Source organism: Calonectris borealis, chromosome 21, assembly GCF_964195595.1.
Source record: "Calonectris borealis chromosome 21, bCalBor7.hap1.2, whole genome shotgun sequence".
Lineage (NCBI taxonomy): Eukaryota > Metazoa > Chordata > Aves > Procellariiformes > Procellariidae > Calonectris > Calonectris borealis.
The window spans coordinates 10,960,016-10,979,732 of record NC_134332.1 but is presented as its reverse complement, the minus strand read 5'-3'; the positions used below and the strand labels follow the sequence as shown (position 1 = coordinate 10,979,732).

The window sequence follows — 19,717 nt, the reverse complement described above, 5'->3', positions numbered from 1 at the left end:
TCCTTCCCGCCCGGGCAGACCCAGCCTTTCCTCTCGCCAGCGCCCTGCTCCACGGTCCCTTTCCCTCGGCGCAGCGCCCATCACCGTGGCGCGGTGCCTCACCTACCACGAAGCTTCCAGCAAACAAGATGGCGCCGCGGAGAGGCCGCCGTGAGTGACGTCCAACACCAGCCCCACGAGCCGCCGTCTCTCAAGGGCTGCTCCTGCTGCCAGTCACTGCGCCAGCCTATCAGAGATCGCTCTAGGACCCGCGGGCTCTGCCCCCCACTCCTCGGGAAGGAGGAGAGAGCCACGAGCGCCACTGAGGCAGCGGCGGCTGCGGCCCGGCTTCACTGGGGCGGGGAGGTGCGGCCGGCGGGGTTTTCCTCTTTCTAAGCCGTATAAGGAGGGGATTGAAGAATTCGGGGTGCTCCGCACTGCCCCTCCTCAACTAAATCAATCTCAGACAATCATCTGCATGTTAAACTTCAAAGTCAGCTCAGCTCCACTCATGTCGTGTGAGAAAACACTTGACTTGCAATGTTACACCCACGTCAGGCAACAAATACGGTTTCTTAACAGGGGCAATCATGCTTTTCTCACAGTCCTTGCTTTCCTGCCTTTCCTGTTAACTGGACTGCAGCTATGTGGCCAGATCATCCTAAGAAAAAGCATTCAGTACAGGATTACACTTTGTCCTATTTCATTAGCACGCAGAAAATGCAGCAAAATCAAATCCTCGTTCCTTAAAATCATTATGGACATGCAGCAGTAAATTCTAGCAAAATTTTGAAGGTTTTTGTACACAGAGTCCTTGATTGCCTTTGGTAATACAGAAGGAATAACACTGCACAATAAAAAAAAAAGTGGGGAAAAAAAGAGGAAAATTTAAAATAGAAAGCAATCCTCACGGAACCAGACACCACATTTTTGTTATTTTTTTATTTAGTTTCGTTAGTTGGCTCACACTAGCTTCCTTGTTCAATGAGGACACGGGGCACGAGGCCGGGTAAGCCACCCGCCCCGCAGCGCTGTCCCCGCTGCCGCCCAAGGCTGAAAAACCTCGCCGGATTAAGCTCTTACGTTAGGCACCTCTGAAGTGTCTAAAGTTAGGCTGGATGAATGCAAGCCAAGCTGTTGAACAGATGGAGTGAAATCCTCCTCTTGATAACAGGAACTTTATATCACTGCCACGGATAAGAAGGGCAGCTAAAAAAAGTCAGGGAGGTGGTTATATAAATTTCAAGAAGGCTTACCAGCAATGCTTAAAGGTAAAACTTTCTGATAGATCTTGAATATCCACTTCCAGCTGCAGACCCTGAGCAGCCAAGAAGTTCTGCAACAAAAATGAGATCGTAACACTAGAGCTACCACACCACGAGACGACAGGAACTTAACAATGCAGCACAAACATGCAAAGCATTAGGAAGCTGAAGCCTGGAGCACAGGAGGCTTAAAACCCAGCATCAGCAGAGTGGCACTTATCTTGAATTCAGTGCACAAAACCAGCTGAGAGGCATATGTGAACAGAAAGGTGATTGACTACCAGCAAATAACTAACCATGTTATTAATGCCAAAAATGCTACCAAATACACTCATTCCTTTTTGCTTACAGGTCTGTAAAATACTTGTGCTTACAGCAGCTCTGACTCAATGTCTTTTTTTTCTTTTACCTCGCTTATTCATAAGTCTTAAACATCTGCAAATTCATATTCCTCATTTTAAAAATGACCTGCTTACTTGTGCTTCACAAGTAATTGCACTTCAAAAGATGTGCATCTCAGCACAGGATCCATTTTTCTTAATTAGCAGTGGATATATTAGATGGAGGCAGATGTGACATACATTGGTAATATTTATTTTCGAGCATCAAAATCTAAAATAATCCATAATGACTGGAAAATGGCTATAAAATGTTTCTAATAAAACATTGTGAAGAAATTAGTTTCTCATTATGCATGTTACATGTCCATACTCAAACAGGGAGTATATGCTGCATGCAATTTTGAAGTAATGTTTACTTAGAGACTGGCAGAGATCTGAACAATAAAGCAACTTTTCCCCTTCAAGTACTTCATTTTTGGAGGAAAGAGCAAGCTACACTATTTTCCAGTCCCTTTGGGGAAGATAAGTAGATGAAGTGCTTTGGGCTTGAGTTGTTCCTTCTTCCCCCTGCTCCCCCTTCCCATATTTACCTTCAAAATTTCTCCAAAAGTTATAATTATTGAGAAATTACAGAGCTGAAGTTACCAAGGGATGCACCTCTGTGAACGACAAAGCAGCAAAGACTATGCACAACCTTATAATGCCGTTCTCTTAAAGCAAAAGTATGGTTAGAAAAGTGACAGCGTGATAACAGCCTCCTAGAGCACGGCTGCTTTCGGAGTCACGTTTAGTCATTTTGGTGACAAAAAATACATTTTTACTCCTTGTTATCTCTGCAGAACACACACAGCTAGGGGAGGGAGCCTGCGCTGCACTGTGACCCAATTAGTGCAGTCATCCAGTCGCACAGCTAAACCCTATGTTCAGCTATGACTAGAAAATCCTAGTGAAGATGAGTGAAGGACACTTAACCCCACAGAATTTGTTAGTGATGATGATAAGCAGAGCTAGCTTACATTTATTTTGCAGATCTAAGCAGAATTTTGAGGGCCATGGAAAAAAAAAGTTCTAAATTGGACATGTTTGAGAAATACTGAGTCACAAGCCTCAAGCTGCACAAGGTCATTTTTGCAGTTTCTTTTTTTCAAAGCAAACCCTAGATTTTATTATATAAAGCAGTGTTGGCAACACTTAGAATATGCAGTCTTTTTTAGCAAAGCCCTTTGCAGCATGACTATAGTTTCGGTCCTAGAGAAGCTTGCAGATGCTACTGCTTCTACTTTAAGAAGAGAGTTAGTTTTATATTGCAAAATATTTAATTAATTTCCTGTTAAAATGAAATGAAACAACAAAATAGTTATACAATTTTACTAGTTTATATTTCAATTCATAAAGTATACACACTGCAACTATGCTACCACAATGTCCACGCATCTAATATTGATGGAGTTACAGTATTTTTTTTTTGGTATTAAACAATAGAGATAATGTATGTAGTTAAGGAAAAAAGCTTGGACATAGCATGTTCTATTCCGTAGTTACAGAGTACATTAGCTAGCATTAGTACAGTAAACAAGAAAAAGGTAGAAGTACAAAATAAACCAAATATCTTTATATACAAACCAGTGCCTCTTATTGTTACCAGCTTATACTCACACTGCACACAAAATTTATCCACTGATGCAATAGATACTTCAGCATAACACAAACCATTATAAATTAAAAAAATTACAAGGTGCAAAACTCCATTCTACAGCTTTCTGGTGAGAACTCAAGACAATCCAATGAATAAGAAATCCAAGCACGTTTAGCACCTATTAGTGCAACTGCATCGAGCGTGAAAAATTACCTACACAACCTCTGACCATGTTACCAGGGAAGCGAGTTGGATAGCTATAGATGCTCGCAGCTACACTCACGCAGTGATTTTTGCCTCATATATATCTCAGTTTATTGTTTCTTTGTCCCATTCATACCTATGTGCAAAACTAAATCCTGGAAGCTTTCTCAGAGCTTCACAGAAGGCCTGCTACAGCCGGGTAAAAACAAACAAACAAAAACAAAACAAAAAACCTGACAAAAAACAAACAAAAAGACTCAATTAAATGTCAGACCATCCACATAATTAGTACTTATTAGCAGTCCTGGTGTTGGGGATTTTAACACTGCTGATATGTGGATCAAACAATATGACACAGAAGTGAAACGGAAATTTGCCAAGAATTCTGGCTATTCTTGTCTAGCACTTAGACAAGTCTCCCAGCCTCAGGTTGTGAATTTGTTTGGCAGCCCATGCCAAAAAAAGCCCAGAGTTGCATAGAATTGATTAGTAACAGAAAGAAATGCCAAACACAGAGAGATGGATGCTGCACCTACTAAAACAAAGTGGGGTTGCTTGACAGGAATGCTGAAATCATCCCCATTCATAAAGCAAAACATGTCACCTCCTACTCTCCATATCCTACCTCTGGGGACTGCTTTCTGGCACTGATGTAGTTCTTGCTAAAGTTGTCTTTTTTGTTGTTTGTTTTTTCCTTTTTCCTTTTTTTTTTTTTTTTTAAACTTTGTTAGTGACACTTTTCCTTTCAAATAAAATATTAAAAAAGGCTATAACTGTAAAAAAACCTATCATATGTAAACTTAACAATTAGGGTTTGGTAAGTTCTCGTACCTAGTCTGTGAAAAGCCTCCAGCCAGACCGCAGAATGGAGTGTTTCTCTGAAGAGCTTCAATCTAGCTACATCACCTGTTAAATATCAGTAGTATGAAGATCCCATGTCTAGCAATAAAACCTTTCTTGTATTTCCATCCTCTTTACACTGACCTATTGAAATCCTGACATGCTGTGTTTCTATTTTATTTACATTCTGGTCCTCTCATGTCACAGAATTAAATATCTGGCCAAGGAAGGCAACAAAAGGTGTTGTGTTAAGAAGGTGTGTTTGACAGAACTGCTTTTCAACAAGTCTCTTTTCCTTGGACTCCAGTCACTGTTTTTATAGAGCTTATTGTTCTGTTGAACCATGTTTTCTTTGCAGCTTGTACTTCATTCAATGCCAGACCCAAATGGTGCTCCAAATCCTGCAAACAGAAGAGTAATTTCATTAATTTGTTATGTATTCACAGCACAAGGTTATACGAGCTAAACCTAAAAGGCTCCGGGACATCTACAATCTCTTGGCCACTTTAGAAGTTAAACAAGTCTTACATAAATTAAAAGTAGCAAAACAAGCTGATGAAGGGAAAAAAAAAAGCTTTGAAAAGCAAAACAAGACTTGTGTCATTGCCCTTAATGAAACATTCAGCTTTCTTCAGTACATCCAAACCCTTTAATCTTTCCCATCTGAGAAGGAGCTATTCCCACAGGAAGTGGACTTTCTACAAACTAATTTTTACCTTTCTGTGAACAAGAAGCACTAACATACCAGTTTTAGGCTAAAAGAACAATGTTGTCATATTCTACACAAATACCTCAAATACCTGGAGTGCCTTCCAATCATGTTTTAAGAAACATGTCTAACATTTGTCACACGTTACTTCTTCATTTAACATTGATTGTGAGATAAAGAAATGCATGATTCAGTATTTTGTCAGAGCCTGGATTTCTTCCAAGAAGTTGCAGAAGATCAGTCAGTAAGTACTGCACTGCAACCAGGCAGATGTCTGGAAGTTGTAGTAGCTGGTAAATACAGTTCATGCAATTTCAATTATTTTGTCTGCACACACGAAGTTTCAGACCCAATGTTTGGTTAAATAACCCCTGCAGGAAATAGCAGGTTACAGTTTCAACCAACAGGATCTGTTCCAATCCCTCTAAAACACACACATTTTTCTAGGAATGCAGACATACCATATAGACTACAAAATGAACCTCCAAAGCATTACCTGTATTTTACATTCTGCCTCCACAAGCTGCAACTTGGTCTGGGCCAGTTCAAGTTCCATTTCCCTCAGCTGGTTTTTCAGCGTTTCCTTCTCCTCATCTGTGTCCTCATCTGAACCGTCCTTGGCAGAACTAGCAACCTTCACACGGCCTTCTTTATTGAAGAACTCCCGGCAATGCTCACAGTCATCCACTTTTTGCTAAAGTAAATACCTGATTGTGAATGCTTGCATTGAAGTGCTGGTGATATGATCAAAGCCTTTTCCTGCCTCTGCTCTGGAAGAGCAGCACAACACAAGAGGGACCGCTAATGACTTGCAAACTTAGGAACTTTTGGGGAAGCACAGCCAAGCTGGAACTCCTGCCACCCCCAGATTTATGGGTCCTGGAAACACTGCTGTATTTTTGGTAACAGCGTATTGCTACGATAACAGGGTCTGTACTGCCCGCATGTTACTTTATGGTAAAAGACAGTCAGAGGAATCTCCTCCAGAAAAAAAAGACCCCTCAAAAAAATTAACAGTAGTTATTGCCCAGCATCAACATTAGTATGTAATCAATATAGCATGGGAGAGAGATGACAGTTATTCATCTCTTCTCCAAGTTCTCCCCCTTATAATCTTCTTTCAAAACTGTAAGTCACTAAGGAACTCTCTTTGAGCCACCATTTTAGTAACGAAGTAAATTGTGTGCTTGCTGTTATGATTTTGCTGAGAGATTTAAACATTGTAGACTGTGGATCTATCTAGTCTCTTACCCGTATTTTCTCAATTTCAGCTTTATTTGCTGTTTGTTGCTTTTCCAGTCGCTCACTCAGCTGGGAACAAATCTGACAAGCAAAATTATGTTACCAGACCATTTATAAATGTAAATTTCATCCCAAATGAATGCTAAAGCACAAATAAATGCTACAGGAATATTAACATGGATAGTCTGAGGGCTGTTAGAAAGCCAGGAAAATTGGGATGCTGCATTAAGTTGTCTCATTGTACATATTCTCATTCTCTACATATTCTTCTATTCTCACAGGAAAAGGTGCAGTTTCAACATAAGTTATTAGCAGTTTGGCCTTGCTAAAGGAGCCAGAAAAGGTTAGGAATAACATGGCTCTTTTTGTTGCCTTTGGGATAAAAGAACCAGACAAGACAGCCAACGTAGTAAAAAACCCAGTTCATTCCTCAAGACCTGTGTGATGCAGACTTAAGAGTGTTTTGAAGGTTATAGGCCCACTAGAAAGATAGATGAATTCGCCCCCTTGATACCTTACGATCAGGAGCTTGAATTCCAAAGCAAAATCTTTGAAAGAAAAAAGGCATCTTTTTTATTTCTTAAGTGCAGTTACCATTTGATTGAAGAAGGGAAGCTGGCAGAGAACATTTTTTTGGAATGAGGTGAACCTTTGATATACAAGAGCCCATTTGAACAACGTTAGGCTGTAACTGAGGCTGTGGTGTCTGATGACCTATAAATACCTACATGAGGGGCAAAGAGAACTAACCATCATGCATCAGGATCTCAGCAAAAGAAAATGCAAAACCAACCACAAGCTTCCCATTTAAAATAGCTAAAATGCCTCCTCAAATGCATGGCATAGATTACACTTATTTTCAGAAATCTCCTAAAATACCTGAGAAAGTCCTGCAATTTGATAGCAAATCACATCATCATAAAGTTGTACTTACCTGTTTGTAGTCACCAATAATAGAGCTGTTCTTTTTGATCTCTGACTCTGCCTTATCTAGTTCCCTACGACACATTTCCTTCAGCTGCAGGAAAAAAAAAAAAAACAAAACAGTAAAGGGTTTATATATTTATACAGTCTGAAAAATAACCAGGTGGTATTTTCTCCTTCTCTTTAACCTCACTGCTGTCTTCTACACCAGGGAACCATGGTCTAGCTCAGCTCCATGCAGACAAGGAAAAGCTGCCCATCACTGTTAGAAAAACTGACTACCTAAGAGAAGAAAGTATTAAAAAAAAGTGCTGACAGCTGAAGTCCTATACTGCCTCTCTGTGCGGCAATCTCTGGCACAGTCTCTGCCTTCGTGATTTCAAGTTAAAAATTCACTACCCTATGAAGCACCTGGCAGGAAAGTGAAGAATTCTGCTTTGCTAACGTCCTTTACATTACAGAAGAGGGACAAACATGGCTTAGAACATTAAGCCCTTCCCACACTTGTCCCTTTTTTTTTTTTTTTTTTAATTTCTGCACTGCACAGAAATGTGAAAATGACAGAAATGCCCCTAACCTGAGCTGATTCTTCTTCTAGGCGCCTCTTTTCTTCTTCTGCATCAATCAGCTTCTGTTTGGTCATTAGCAGTTCCTTATTTAGAGCATCTGCCTTTTCCTCCGCCTGAAACGCAAAGAGTGGAGTACAGCACTGAAGAGAGGCTTTCTCGCTGTGCCGATGCTGCTAGGCAGCCATAGGCACAGGCTCCAGGAGGACACAGCCAAGATAGCAGTCTTTTCATTATTATTATTAAGGGTCTGTTCATTGTTATTAATAACAATAAAACTTTATTCTGAAAATTATTTTTCTAAAAATTACCATCTGTGATGGCAAAGCAGCAACAAATCAAAATTTATAAAGTATACCACTACACTCCATCACTCCAAAACTCCTCCTTGATTTCAGTGATTAGTTTTAGCAAAACTGGAGCAGGGATTGCTCCAAAGAAATTCAGTAACAGAAATAAGTTTTGTTTTCTCATCCAGACTGGAAGTTGACCAATACATTTTGAAGACAACAAAAGGCATAGAACAGCTCACAATGTTCACGATAGTTAAAAGACTATAACCAGCTTAGACCTAAGTTCAATTTGCAAACATTCAACCTCCAATGAAAACAGAATTAATGAAAAATATCTCTAGAACATTTAAAAAAAATCCCAGAACTCTATGACACCTACCAATGGATGTGATACCATCTTTATTATATCACCCAGAAAATATTGCATGAAAAAACTTAGCTGCCAAAGCAAACATAGGGGTCAGACCCCTCTCTCCTTTCCTCCTTAAAGAAGAGAGATATCCCACCAGAAACCATACAATCCTTTTTTACTGTTTTTTTAAGAATAAAGATGTATTGTTGAAAAATCTCTGGCTCTTTATAAACCACTAAAAACTCTCTCTGCAAAGTTAAGACACCTTTTCCTGTCTTATACACAGCAACGCAGTACTTCCCAATAGGTGTATGAATTCTACATAAAAATAGATCAATAACTCAACTGAGACATAAAATCTTCAGAAAGTAGCTGTACCAATTCCCTTCAAAGGAAGAAAATCAAAAAGTGAATTTTAGTCCCTTAAAGTCCTGCTGATCCTTTAAAACAGATGGCAAAGGCAAAGAGAACATCTTTTCATTATACATGGTTTTTAAGCTGTTTTAAAGTTGAAGAAAACTGGGATGTGGGAGTCCAACAACAGTAGAAAAATGAAGCCTATTTTCTGGTCTAGTGCAAAGGATATTAAGGAAATTCTTGTATTTCCAAATGCTTTGCTTTGATCTTTTAGGCTGCAAGATTTCAGACATGCCATGAAGGTATTAGAAAAGGTGTGTTAAACAATGTCCTTTGGTACTTTTCTTTCAGGACATCTGGCTAGCAGAATGAAACTTACCATTTCAGGATCCAATTAGAAGAATTAATCAGGGTCCTAAAGTAGGATCAAACCTACCTATCTCCTCCTGGGGGATAACCCAAATGCTGCCAACATCATTTACCATCTTTGAAGGCATGACTATTATATATCCAATGAGGTATTCTCAAAGATTTTGCTTAATTTTGTTCTTCTCAGCTCTCCATTTAAACGAATCAATGTAAAAGCATAACTGCGTCTCATACAGGCTCAAGCAGCCACAAACAGTTAATAGCTGATACAAAAAGCTTCTTCAGTACATTTTTTGCTGTAGTCCACCCTCTGAGTGCAACTGCTGGGCAGTCTGCATAGCCTTCTATGAGCTATCTCTAATAAAGTGAAAAAGCATAGGCAACAGGAAGTGAACATACCAATCCTTCGTGAAAACCCTGCTTCTAGAACATACTTCTACGATTCACAGATCTTAACAAGAAAAAGCAATAGATGTAATAAATCTGAAAGTCATAAACCAAACCTCATTAAGAGCAACATTCACCCATTAGCATCAACATTTACTATGAATATTTCTCCAACAGCAAGTTTCCAGGAGACTGTGGGAAACCTTAAATTCTCTGAAGCAGAGAAGCTGAAACATTTTAAAGCCTGTCAACTCCTGCAACTCTATGATTTTCAAAAGTCATTTTCCTTTGAGATTTCAGAAATGCACTTATCTTGGTACAGAACAAGAATGGCAAAACACGAGCACTTGAACTCTTCCCCTCATCTCCCTGAACAGATAGACTAAATGCGTTCTAGCCTACCACACGCACTACAAATGCCAGTATCTTTCTGTCTCTGCATGTCCTGTAAAAAAAAGCATATCCTAACAAAATCTCCCAAACAGGCGTATGTAAAGAAGGGAATGGGACAGCAAGCTTAAAAAAAATCCTGTAACACAAAGCGAACCCGAAGTTTCCTCCTGAGAACTCTACTGATATGGGAAACAACCTAAGATGACTTCACATGGGCAGATTTCAACAAGCCAAATGGAAACCACAATAACATTTTCAGAGTTGCCTAAGGTACCTGAGAATCTGATTCCACCGAAAGCCAGCCAGACTCAGACTTTCAAGTTTATCAGGCACTTTGCAAAAGCCTGTCTGCTGTGAAATCTTATTCATAAGAATACCAGTTGAAGGAAAACACAATACAGCATCCATGTTATTATCTCTGTGACAATTCAAAGACTTGACTTAGCTCCTGCTAGACTTTCTTTTAATATACATAGAGAAGAAAGCAACTACTCAAGTACAGGCTCTCCCTCAAATTACTCTGAATGGTTTTCAGAGTAATTAGTATTTCAGTCACCGGTCCTGTTTCCCATGGACCTCTGACACAGGCCTATATATCAGTCTGCAATAAGGACACTGAGGAAAGAATCCTATCCCACACGAATAAAAAATACTCTATGTATATCCTTTCCAATGAGAGGAGTAATGAGGAATTAGCCCTAGCACCTCGTCTCCACTAGACAGCATAAAGACATGTCTTACATTGTCTAAATCTTTTCGCAGAGCAATCTTGCTAGTCACCAGTTCGTGTGCAAGATCATCATTTTCTTGCTCAAGCCTCATGTTTGCTTCTTGTAGGCGCCGGTTTTCACGCTGTGAGAAACAAAGCAAAAGAAATCAAGAAAAGGGTCTTCCCAGGTGTTTGTCTATGAAACACAATGCTTACTGTGCCTGAGCACAAACGCCTACCTTATATCTTAAGTATGCAAAGACAACTCTACCTGCACGAAATTCAATGAGGATAAAACTGGCTAGCCATATTGTAAAGATAAAATAAAGTAAATAAAATATTAGCCTTGAGAAGAAACCACATATAAATAAGTCTGCTCAGCTATTACTTGTTGAGCTCCAGAAAGGATTTTGAAGAATGCAATAGTAGGGGTGTCATTCTGCCATCAATACCTTGCCAGGAGGTTCCTACAAGTACTGATTTTCTTGGCTCAAAATAGAATTTGCATGCTGGAAATAGGTGAGAGAGGAGGATCCTGGGAAAACCACTCTATTTTCTCCTGTTACAACTCCCAGCACACAGACAGATATTAAAGGAAGTTCACATAAAACTCTTCAGCTTAAAATATATAAAATTATGTATGTGTGTGTGTGTGTGTTAATGTGTTATGTATATGCATACATAATTTTATATATAAAATGTATTCCTATATTATATTTATTTGAGAAATAAAATATTTATAAAATTATATACTTACGTAAAATACATCATTTGAAATTAGGGAGAGGAGTGAAGGCAGGATTATAAATGGAAGGCAGAGTTATAATCAATTAAGCATTTTCTTTCTGTTCATGGCTTTTGGTGCAGTCAGCATGTTACACAAGTGCTAGAAATGGGCTCTAGTGAAACAGTTGTATAAGCCCAAATATAAATTCATACTATTCCTTTTTTCATGGTGAAGGTGGGCTTACAACAACCCCATTCTGATTAACATTGTCAATATAGGGAGATTCACTTCATGTTCATTCATGTAGCTGATTCCCCTGTTGTATCCAAATGGGTCACAAAAGAAAGAAAACAGCTCAAAGAAAAAGGAGTCAAAGTACAAACTTCCTGCAGGTACTGTGTGTTAAATCAGACTGGAGTAGGTAAGCATTACCTCATATCTTTCTATAGGATCCTCCTGTTGAGCTTGCTGCTCTCTCATGGTATGATACTCCTTTTCATATTTCTTCAGCTTCTTCTGACTGATCTAAATTAAAGCAGCCCATTAGTTCCTGCCCAGAACGTCAATAAAAGAACACAATTCACAAAGGGTTATGGTACAAGCTTTATGCAACTCCTGCCTTCTACAAAACATGGCTAATATCTTCACTCAATTTTGAGTATCAAACCCTTAGACATGGTCAAAAATTCTATTCCACTCAATATAATGACAAGCATCCCTTCCTCTTATCCTTTTGTGGAACATAGAAAAGTTTTTGAAAGGCACCCACAGGAGCATCCTGCCTGAGTTTTCATTGGTGCTGCGCAGCTGTTTGATGCTCCAAATACTACAGTGGCTTAGCATAACAGATTGCCTCAAAACGCACAAGATGTGTTTAGTTTTTGAACTAGCATGATACTGAGGTTTCTTCAGCTGCTTTTTCAGCTCTAACATTTATCATCATACAGAAGTGTTTTGTTTACTTTACAGGAGACTGCAAATGCTGAAAGGGCAAGTGAAAGCTCAGCTGACATTTCTGCTAGTGTCACTCAAGCTCAGCAGAAAACAGTCCAGTCCCAGAGTTGCCTAGGTGTCTCGGCAAGCAGCAACAACTCAGAAGCACGTATGCTCTGTCCCCTGCTGCTCCGGGATTCGGAAGGCTGGAATTCTGTCCTCAGCTCTGACAGACACACAACACCAGGAAAGTGACCCTCTCAGGGTCCCAGTTTCCCCTTCTGTGAGAAGGGAGAGAAAGCTGGTGTTGAATTCAATATTTTGTGCACAGTGTTCAAGTCCTACAGGGACAAATAACACAAGAGAACCTGTAACAGATCCTGACCAGCATCTTTCCTGGTGTCACCTGTCAGCTGTGCCATATGCTACAACGGTTTAGCAACACAGACCATGCCAAGACCACTGTGAGCGTTTCACATGCAAGCTAGTATGCACCTAAATTAAATCTCTCGTATTGAAAGTTGCTGCTGAACCTTTATTATTATTTCAGTAAACCAAATAAATTTAAAAGCTATGGCTATGTTTTCCTCCTTAAAAAAAGCCTTGTCTGAGAAACATGTTAAACAAATTTTACGTGCATAAATGACAGGCAGAATGGAAAACATGTTTAGTTTCTCTTATCTTCGGTTTTATCATTAACAACCTTGCTTGAAATGAACTGTAGAAAACTGGTAGCTAGGCTCCCTCTAGTGAGAGCTGCACAGAAACATTTCACGTACTTCAGCTGACATTTTTTTGGAGGTGCCAGCCCATTTATCTGGAGTCAGTCCAGCCACATCACAACTGCAGAAGTTATTCTTACTAAGCAGTCCAGACAAACCCGCAGAGTATTCACCTTTGACTGACAATGAAGCCAGTAACTTCAAGTTGATTATTTCACTGCTCTGCCCCTGCTGAAACACTGCCCAAATTATTGGGTTTCATACACCAAATCTCAAGCTATATAAAGGTTAGATCTTGAGAAGTGAGGCATCCAGCCATGTGAGAAAGAAAAGGAAAGAAGACATACCATTGTATTTTCCTCTTCTACTTTTCTGAGTACATTAAACCAGTTTTGCCTCTAGATACCAACAATGAGGTGATCCTGAGAAGATTTGCTCTGGACATTGGAGCCCTAGAGGGAACCGTGCCCTGGGGAAGTCAGCAAGGCCTTTGGGTTTGCATGGTGATAGAAAGCAGAAATGAAGTCCCATCACAGTTTTTCAGGGGCACAGGAGGTAGCATTAACATGTGACTGCAACAAAGGAGTGACTTTAAGAATACAGTGTGGTCTCAAGCTGATCGTTTACTGACCTCCTTTCCAGCAGAATGCTGTTGTAATCACAATGCCTTAGCCAGGCTACTTCTCCCTTCATATAAATGATTTATTTTGACGTCAGGCCCTTTTCTGCTCAAAAACACTTCCAGATACAGAGCTGGAGATTTCTACTGACAGCAAAGGACTTATATTTTAGGTCATAGGCAGCACTCCCATCAGGGGCAACACACATGGATGTGATACAGAAGTGTTCAGCATCTGTGCAGAGCCCAGTAGTGCAGTCTGTACTTTCTCCATAACCTCCCATTTAATCCCCCCGAAAACACACAGCACTCAAGGAAGCAGTGGACAACCTTGCCGTGTACTGCTCAGAGAAGACTGTTTGCTTTAGCTACTTCACACAGCACTGGGAATGCAGGGAATTTTGGCAGAGTGGGAAGAGGAACAAGTTGTTATTCGGAAACATGAAAGGCAAATGCGCTCCTTACACATGATCTTAACCAGATGCAGGTGCAACGTCTAATCTGCGGCTAACGTTAAACAATTGGAGAGCTAAAATAGCTTACTTTATTCTTGATTATTCCTTGATATTGATTATTTCTATACTAGTTTTATATAAGATATGCTTGAACTCTATGCAGAATACTGTCATGCATACTGCTACTACACCAGGAATACAAGATGCCTTCAATCTTAACATACGAGGGAAGTTGTGTGTTTATACACTGATGCTACAAAGAATTCCTCTACTGAATTTTAAAGAAAAAGGATACTTTGAACCATACCAGTGTATTTGACTAAAAATTAATCTACATGAAACTGTAAAGAAAGAATCACAGCTTCCTTAAAATACAGTAAATGAATTATCAAAGTCCCATTTTAGAACTCAATCGTTACATCTATAAAGAGGAATCAGTAACTTCCTAACTGTAACTTTTTTTTGAATTTTCACTTTGAGGGCTTATTCCGAAGTGCCCATATAAAGCTTTAGTTACAATACTTACTGATTAGAAAAGCAATTGACTTTCAGCTGTAAGGTAATGCAATATTCGCTATATATAACTAAAGTCTTAATGCCAAAGGCTAGAACTTTTAAGTTAGTTATATTTAAGAAATAGGGCTCAGTGGGCAATTGAAATCTAAAAAAACCTCCACTGTTTACCTCAGTAGTTCAAACATACAGGAGAACTCACAGCGCTCTCTGAATAAATTCCATTAAGAAAACAGGAATTACTGAGATTAATTCATTTATGGGACAGCATCTCTCCAGTCTACAGTACACACCAAACTATTTTCTACGTTTCTATTCTGTTCAAAAGAAGGCTCCTATAAGGATCAGAGATGACGTTTTATTTTGATACATGGTTTCTGTTATACAAGTCAGAAATCTAATTATCATCAGTATTTCCTAAACATTGACTGTATGAACAGTTAATCAATGATTTGTGGGAGAAGTCAAACAGCTGTGATGACCACATTAAAAGACAGTCTTGATTAGCTTGCTAGCCTCAAAACACCCTCGGAGAAAGCAGTAAGTACTTAAAAAAGATTCATGTTCAGAAACATCTGCACACCAAACATTGTACGGTACATCAGAGCTCTACTTTCAACCAGAGTGTCTTAGCACTTGTTTCCAGTACCCAAAGGAAAAGCCAAGAAGGAAGCCAATACCGTAAACCTCCCACATGGGCTGCTCATGAAAAACAATGCTTTTTTGCATTATTAAAAAACTTCAGCTGACTGTGGCAGCACTAGACAACATACAACTCAGCCAGCACTTTGTTTAATTTCATATAAAGTAGATGTTCTTTAGACTACAAAGATCATAAACAGATCAACCTGTTACTGTCAGCTACTTAGAGTACAAGTGAAATAGTCTTGAACGGGAAATAAACTTAGAACACTTTTTAAAAAAGCGGCATACATCCTCCACCATAAAACAATGACAAATCAAAACCTCACACGGGGAATACATAAACCCCAAGGTCATTTCCCTAGCTTGACTTCTAAGAAATTTTAAATAGCAAATCATATTCCTTCATCTCCCTAGAAGATCTGTAAATTAATCAATGCATTTTTAATGAGCTCCCTATTGCAGTACATAGACATGCACCCACAATTAAAAATAGCCATACTCCATCTGAAAGATGACATTCTGTTTCTGCATTATTTACTGTTTTAAATGAAACCTCCTCACTATCTCTCGATGAAAGATACTACCATGTTCAGAGCTACTACCAGCGAAAGATTTCATCAAAGAACTGCAGAGATGTCTGCAATTATTTTATATTAGTGCCATTAGTCGTTTAAGTTGGTTTTTTTTTGAAGTAGTCTGATTTTTAGTAGCACTGAATACTGCCTTCTGAAAGCCACTCTGTTTCTGAGTTCTCCAGGCAGGCCCATATCACACTGAGAATCACGGGCTTTACCGTGTTTCACTGTAAAGCATCTGCAATGTATTTGCATTTGGACAAGTGAGTTGCAAAGTTACATATGGAGACAGAAATTGTACCCATTAAAGATATGCTTGCAGTTGCTATCACCACATCTTTACCTTCATATTACATGCTAATTCCATCAGCTTTTTTGCATTTTCTTCCGAACGGTATCTCTTGGGCAGTTGTACACGGAAGAATTTTAAAGCCCCTTCAAAGTCAGTCAGTAACAAATCATCCTTGGTAGTCTAGAGACAAGGAAAGAAAAACCAGTAACTGCAAAGCAGATTTTGTACAATTACTGAATTCCCAGAGACAATAACGCAACAACAGTTTTGTAAAACTCCAAGAACATAACTACTTTTTAACCTTCTGCAAATAGTGTTTGTTTCTATTTCTGCAACCTTCAATTTCCCCGCCACCCCACCCTCAAAAGCACTGTGCTGTACAGGGCATGCTAGACAACGGCACATGTAATACAGGAAACTGTTAGCTTTTAAAAAAAAGCAGAATATTTTTGTAACAGGCATCTTAATTTTTTATATTATGTATGATGACGCATAAAACACAATGTAACATTGGATACTCACTTTTAATAATCCCAGTGCAACGTTAAAGATAACACTTATTCCCTGGAGAGAAAAAATAATGACAAAATAAATTAATTTCTCAGTATTTACAAGCGTGGATATTAATTTACTTCGTGGGTTTTGTGGTTTGTCTAGTTTCTGTGAAAAGGAGAACCAGGATACAAGTGTAACCAGGTGCTATATTAAATCAAAGGCCCAGAGAATGGCTTTGCAAACAATTAGGAAAGTATCTTTACTGGATAGCCATTATAGAGAGCAAAACAATGTTTCAACACAGGTTTTACTATCTCCTTAGTAGCTTGAAACTCTGAAAAGATGAAGGCACTGTTGTGTACTTTATTTTATTTTTTAATGACTAGTTGGTCAGCTCAAGATCATTTAATTTTCATACAGCAACTTCTGAAAACACTGGATTCAAATGCAGCAATATATACATCAATATATTAAGTTCTAGTATTAAAAAATTCAGATAATTTGTGTAATGAAAAAGAAAGTGACTCACTTTAGGACAGAGTCCCATGTCATCTATTTTGCCACTACTTGTTAGAAGTGTTTTATTTATATTGCCCAATTAAATATAGTCTCCATAGTCAGTAGTAGCATACAACTTCTTAAGGGGTACCTTTGATAATCAAGACACATTGCTCATCTGATTTCAAGATTTTGTCATTCTTTTTCCCACTAAATTATTCTTTCACTATTACTTTAAAACGATAAAAAAAACCCTAAAAACTTCACTATGAACACATTTACTATTTATGAATTGAAAATGTGTTTCTAAACAAACAGAACTGATTTTCTCGATACCATCTGTTGCTTTCTGTTACATTGGCACATGGACAAAGCAAGCAGCAAAAAGATACAGAGAAAGGGTAAAAACATTGACCAGGAGATTTATGAATGCTGAAACCCTTCAGTAAAGGAAATGCAGATAAACTGCCACTTCACAGTAACAACTGCAGATCCAGTGAAGAATGGATGCATAATGTTAACCAGCGAGTAAAAAAGCGAATCTTTAAATAACTCAAGGATGCTTCAGTACAAAATGTGATTTGTTTACTTATGGTAATAAGCTCTGACTCAAATTACACTACTTACCAGAATACTACCAAGTATACTGTTCTAAACATGATTACATACAAAATCTCAATATAAAGAATTTTGCTCTCTAAATATATGCTGTGAAGTATAGAGACTTCAAGTTTCCAGGAGAAAGAGCTCCAAGCTTGTTAGATTACCAGCATGAGTGTTAGCTGGGCAATTTTATACGCAATGGCCTCCATGCAATAATATTCTAGGAAAAAAAAAAGTTATCATTGCATATAATACAATTTAACAACATAGGAATCCACATATTTGTAAATTAACTCTCATCCCATGAGCACTGTACAGAATCTCACATAGATTCAACAGTGTTATAAGAAATAGGAGATTATAATCTTTTATATAGATATTGACTCCTAATTTATATCTTTAAAATGCTGAGAACTCTTTTTCATTGCAGAAACATAACACTTCTACTTAAAAATTATTATCACGGGCCTAGCTCTGAAAGAACAGATAGTTAGAAGGACATGAATCAAGATAGTGAGAAACTGTCAAAAGTTGCTAGCAGTACAAGTCTCCAATTATAACACATACCTCACATAAGAGTAAGTCAATAATATGGAAGACCATGTAGAGAGGGAATTTTGCAGTGAACAGGGTAAGGAACCACTGGGAAGCATACATGTGCGCTTCAAGGCTAATGTCCAGAAAGTGGTTATACAGATCAGGAATGTATTCCTAATAATAAAAAAAACACGTAAATACTGAAAGTTAGTTTATACTATTTTGGAACTGTAGCTGAAATCCCAAAATAACAGAGGTAAGTAGGGTGGAGTGACAATCAGTGCAGCAAGGCAGGCTTCTGTATCCACCCATGCCTGACGAGACAGCTGCCTGACATGCTAAAGGACCTTCTAAGGATGACGAAGGCTTGCCCTGGCATGGATGCTCAGAGGGACACTATATCACATGCACAACGAGTGCAATCTCCGAGCTCTCAGCTTAGCAGGAAACCCAGCCAGTGGATGTGCTGACGCTGCAGAGCCACTCAGCGGTGTGCCTGCAGTGAGCTCAGAAGTCACTCCTATGCCAGGCCATCGAGAGCCACTCCAACTGGTCAGCCATGTCTGCCTTCAAACTTACTGCACACTGCCAGCCGCATCAGACTGGTCTTGAGTCAACATTCTCTACTCTTAAAGAGACTCCAACATGGACAGTCCTCACTCTTCATCCTTACGAAGAGGTCACGAACGCTATTCACGTATAAGGTAAATTGCTAGTTTTGAGTTGCAGGCTCTGATCCATCCACTTCACACAACCTACCTGCATGAGGCGCTCCAGTTGATAGAACTTGCAGTGCAAATCTTCAAAGTTTTGCTTGAAAAGTTCCCTGAGTCCATAATCAAACATGATTTTGACCAGAACACTGAAAGCTTGCTCCTCAGGCATCTATGAGAGAGGAAAGTGTATTTATCACAGAGTATTTAAATCTTTCATATCGGTTCCATTTGCCCTCACCTCCCTTCTCCCTCCTCTTACAGAAAGGCCAAATTGTCACTACTTTTTCATCTGGCCCTATCCAGTTTAAAAGTAAACAAGAATATTAAACACACAAAATGAGGTCTAGTGTTGCAAATGGCATTTCATTCTTATTCTGTGGAATAAACCACCTCTCAATCGCCTGACTGACAGTACGTTTTTCAGACATCAAAACCAAAGCAGTTTCTTGACATCTTTGTTCCAAATCATGTCAGAAGCAGAATCCTACAGATTTTGAACAGCCTAACCCCTTGTCACCTATGTAACTAAGACAGAAGCAGTATTACTAGAGGATGTTAAACAGAATCCTTCCCTTATTCTTAATGGTATATTTACCTTTTTAAATGGCATTATTACATTTGATGTTTATTTATTAGATGGCATGAATAAGAGAGACTAGTAACTGCTAACAGAAGTTCCACACATCAGAACTCAGTATTGGTTTGGGAAAGTTCAATAGCCCTTTCCTGCCAAAAACTGAAGAAACACTTCATCATGGCTCATCAGTGTTTAGACATTTTTCCCTGACATCAAAATTCAGTTTTCATATTTCCATAGTGAA

At 38.9% G+C, this 19,717-nt stretch overlaps 1 protein-coding gene across 6 annotated transcripts in view; it reads right to left on the bottom strand.

Moving 5' to 3' along the window:
• Positions 1-2,942: 2,942 nt before the first annotated feature.
• Positions 2,943-19,717, bottom strand: part of RABGAP1 (RAB GTPase activating protein 1) — a 75,288-nt gene continuing 58,513 nt past the window's right edge. For 5 of the 6 annotated variants that reach the window (XM_075170835.1, XM_075170837.1, XM_075170840.1 and 2 more), the window contains 11 exons: positions 18,940-19,065; positions 18,211-18,354; positions 16,570-16,611; positions 16,099-16,227; positions 11,726-11,818; positions 10,599-10,709; positions 7,718-7,822; positions 7,151-7,234; positions 6,226-6,297; positions 5,471-5,668; positions 2,943-4,666 (listed from right to left, as the gene is read on the bottom strand). In XM_075170835.1, the coding sequence (XP_075026936.1) occupies positions 4,544-4,666; positions 5,471-5,668; positions 6,226-6,297; positions 7,151-7,234; positions 7,718-7,822; positions 10,599-10,709; positions 11,726-11,818; positions 16,099-16,227; positions 16,570-16,611; positions 18,211-18,354; positions 18,940-19,065 (1,227 nt within the window). In that variant the 3' untranslated portion in view covers positions 2,943-4,543. The remainder of the gene's footprint in view (positions 4,667-5,470; positions 5,669-6,225; positions 6,298-7,150; positions 7,235-7,717; positions 7,823-10,598; positions 10,710-11,725; positions 11,819-16,098; positions 16,228-16,569; positions 16,612-18,210; positions 18,355-18,939; positions 19,066-19,717) is intronic. The other variant, XM_075170838.1, reaches the window with a different exon arrangement.